At 39.6% G+C, this 561-nt stretch overlaps 1 protein-coding gene across 1 annotated transcript in view; it reads right to left on the reverse strand.

The window, feature by feature from the left end:
- LOC106511770 (PCI domain-containing protein 2) overlaps positions 1 to 255 on the reverse strand; it is a gene marked incomplete at its 5' end in the record, with an annotated part of 3775 nt that extends 3520 nt beyond the window's left edge. The window contains 1 exon segment of the mRNA XM_014000509.1: positions 152 to 255. Within this exon segment, the coding sequence (XP_013855963.1) occupies positions 152 to 255 (104 nt within the window).
- Positions 256 to 561: the final 306 nt, after the last annotated feature.

The raw sequence follows: 561 nt of genomic DNA on the forward strand, positions 1-561 counted from the left end.
CACACAGGGCATGTTTTATTTATATATATGATAACACAGGATAAGTTTTCTTGTTTCACAAAAGTACAAATACATATATTTAATCCTGTGTATGTTCGGTACAATACGCAGTTTTGACAATAAATCAACTTTGACTTTTTTTAAATCGTACTTGTCGCTGGCGCAGATTCTGAAACAGCTCATCAGCTGCTCCGCTGCTTTCTCCAACATTTCTCCTGGTTGTCCTTTTCCTTTCTTCTGCAGCTGCTGCTCTGCCTGAACACACCCAGAACCAGAACCAGAAGCAGTTCAGATAGGAAACCAAATCTGAATTAGGTCAGGTCGAGATTAAAATACATTCAGAACAAAGTCAGATCCAGAACAGATCCGGATCCAAAGAGGTCTTGGACAATTTTAGATCCGGGTCAGATCTAGAACAAAGCAGGTCCAGAACAAGGTCAGATCTAGATCTGTTCCAAGTTCTGAACCAGATCAGATCTAAACCAAACAGACCAATAACCGGGTCAGAACCAAGTAAAAAAAAAAAACTGAACAGATACAAATCTAATGTCAGATCCACAG

The sequence above is a fragment of the Austrofundulus limnaeus genome, unplaced genomic scaffold (genome assembly GCF_001266775.1).
Source record: "Austrofundulus limnaeus strain Quisiro unplaced genomic scaffold, Austrofundulus_limnaeus-1.0 Scaffold3194, whole genome shotgun sequence".
NCBI lineage: Eukaryota > Metazoa > Chordata > Actinopteri > Cyprinodontiformes > Rivulidae > Austrofundulus > Austrofundulus limnaeus.